A 2609-nucleotide genomic window follows, 5' to 3' on the forward strand; every position below is an offset into this window, starting at 1 on the left:
TGCTAGGATTCGGCCCTATTCAGGACTCAAAATAGGGCTTACATAGGTGGTTGCTTTATTGGCTGCTGTTTCCCTGGCTATAATCATGAACGATGGTAATGCAAATGGAATCGTTAAGGGGGTTTTATAATATTTTAAATCATGGAGTTAAGATGGTAGAAGTACCTATGAGTGTTTGCGTAGGAGATGCGGGAAGGGCATCAGTTGTGTTCTTGACTCTTTGGTAATGCAGGAATAATGTGAGATTACAAAATAAATGGTATAGTGATCTTATGATTCTTGTTTGGCTAATTTGCATGTGGATCATGGGATGGTCTATATTGCAGATGAAGGTGGTAAACAAAGAGGTGCTGATGTTGGGAGCAAAGAGGTGCTGATGGTCTATATGCGCAGGCTAGAGCATGTAGCAGGTGAATTGTACAGTTCCTCGCAAGTGTGGAGTCACAGGGTACTGCGGTGTCGCCTGCGCATCTCTCGGCTATATTTTCTGTCCTCTGCCGTAGTTTTATTTTTTGGACCTTCATGTTAAGTCTGGCTGGGCTTGCTACCATGTTTGTGCTGCTAGTTGATTACTTTAGTTTCTAGCTGTAGTTTGTATCAGGGGCTTGAAAGACCATGTGGTTTCTGTTAATGGAAAATCACAGGGGCGACCCTTCTTTTATTAAAAAAATGAACTTTCTCTATGCAATTAAAAAATAAAATTTCTTTATTCAAACCTAGTTGAGAACAGTATTCATTATAAATCTAAAATAATCTTTTGGTAAAAATGGCTATCGCATTCTGTATCATAGCTAGCGAAACCGAAACAAAATAAACGTCTTAAGTATAATATCTCATGAACGTGGATCAAATTAGGCAAGACAGCTAGAATAAAGGATGATTCAACTTGCAGGAAATTTGAACTTACGACTTACTAGCAGTATAATAAAGTTTACAGATTATCAGCTAGATAAATAGAAGAAACATTTTAGGTTGATTCATTCTTGCTTCTGGACTTCCCCGACTGCCTAGATGGTTTGGTGAGATGCTAGCACAGACTCTCGAACCCCTTCTGGAAGTTCACCAAGCGCCTGTATACATCGTAGGTGGCATACGTGTCCCTGGAAGCATAATAGATGTTCTTCAAGGGCAAGGGCGCTTCTGCCCATATATGGTGGTCATCTTCTGTGATAGCATCCTTCATCTTGTTGTAGCTGTGGTGGATGATGGAACTAGCGTCATCAGCCAAGCCATACTTTGGCTTAATCGTCACTGGATCAGGCACTCTCCACATATTCTGGATATCCACAAAGTTTTGTACCACCAGACCAACACGGTTGAGTTCTTTCTCGTCATTGTTGATGTCCACCCCAACAAAGTTGTACTCCTCGTCGAGCAGGAAGGCCGCAAGCAGGCCGCAGTGCTCATCAGCAACGCTTATGTGGTACACGAGGCCGTAGATGCCAACGCATAACTGGACCACGGCAGCCATCTGTGTCGAACCACGAGGCCAGGTGAACTCCACATCTAGTGCAACTATCTTCTAGTCGTCGTTCCGCAGCCAGTATTTGAATCTGCCAATGCAGTACTCAACACAGCTAGCCTTGTTCGTGTACTTCACAAAAATTTCGGTATTTCCATCTGCCCTAGCAGCATAATCTTTCTCGAACGCCATGCCGAAGGACTGTAATTGATGAAACCAGTATAAGACATGAAGCATGACAATAACATGATAACAATAAGCCGAGATGAATATGACGGCAGATAGTATAGTAATTCTGGCGCTATTGATAGTTTATGTAAAAAAGTGCATGAACAATTTAAACTAAACAAGTACTCCCTCTGTAAAGAAATCACTAAAGTAGTGAACCAAAAGTTGTTATATTTCCTTGCAGAGGGAGTATATGCGAATTAACAATCAAAATTTATGCTCTTGAAATATTTATCTAAACAACTGCATCAACAATCAAGAATAAACATGTATCTATGAATTGTTCATCGCCCATGCAGATGAAACAGTGTGTACAAACTAAAGAAGCAGGAGAAAAACAAGAAATTGACAAGACAACGGACTAGATGTTGCATGCAGATGAATCTGTGTGCAAAATTCTCATAAGGCAACAGACTACATGTTGCAGGCAGATGAATCTGTGCGCACAAAATAAAGAAGCAGGAGAACAAGAAATTTACAAGAAGAAGGCCATCGTATGTGCTGCTACTAGAGAAATACTAACATAATTGACAGGAAGGAGAACTCACCGTTCCAGAAGCCAGATTGTTGGGAGAGTGGGCGACGCAGAGGAAGAGGGAATCGAGAGGACGCAGAGGCAGAGGAACCGTTTTTGGAGAGTCGTGGCAGTGAGGACGAAGCGCCCTCGCGCATGCCCGTCCTAAATAATTGGGACGGGGCTCGTCGTGCCTGTTGGAGTCCTCGCTTCCTTTCTCATGTTCACATTTAAAATGGGCTCATCCCATTATAATAGGCCCGTATAAGAAAGCACAAGAAGCCCAAACGCTTCACGGTTGAGATTATTGATCTAAACTTGCTAAAAAATTCTCAAAATAAAAAACTAGCTAAAAACATTACGTGATCTAAAACTACCTCTTCGTGAGATCCCAAATTCCCAATA

General features: G+C 41.7%; 1 protein-coding gene across 1 annotated transcript; it reads right to left on the bottom strand.

The window, feature by feature from the left end:
- Positions 1–1027: 1027 nt before the first annotated feature.
- On the bottom strand, positions 1028–1471 carry LOC109733086 (uncharacterized). The gene has a single exon (XM_020292290.1). It carries the CDS (start codon positions 1469–1471, stop codon positions 1028–1030), a length of 444 nt encoding a protein of 147 aa, XP_020147879.1.
- Between the last annotated feature and the right edge of the window lie 1138 nt (positions 1472–2609).

This window comes from Aegilops tauschii, chromosome 5, assembly GCF_002575655.3.
Source record: "Aegilops tauschii subsp. strangulata cultivar AL8/78 chromosome 5, Aet v6.0, whole genome shotgun sequence".
In the NCBI taxonomy this organism is placed as follows: domain Eukaryota; kingdom Viridiplantae; phylum Streptophyta; class Magnoliopsida; order Poales; family Poaceae; genus Aegilops; species Aegilops tauschii.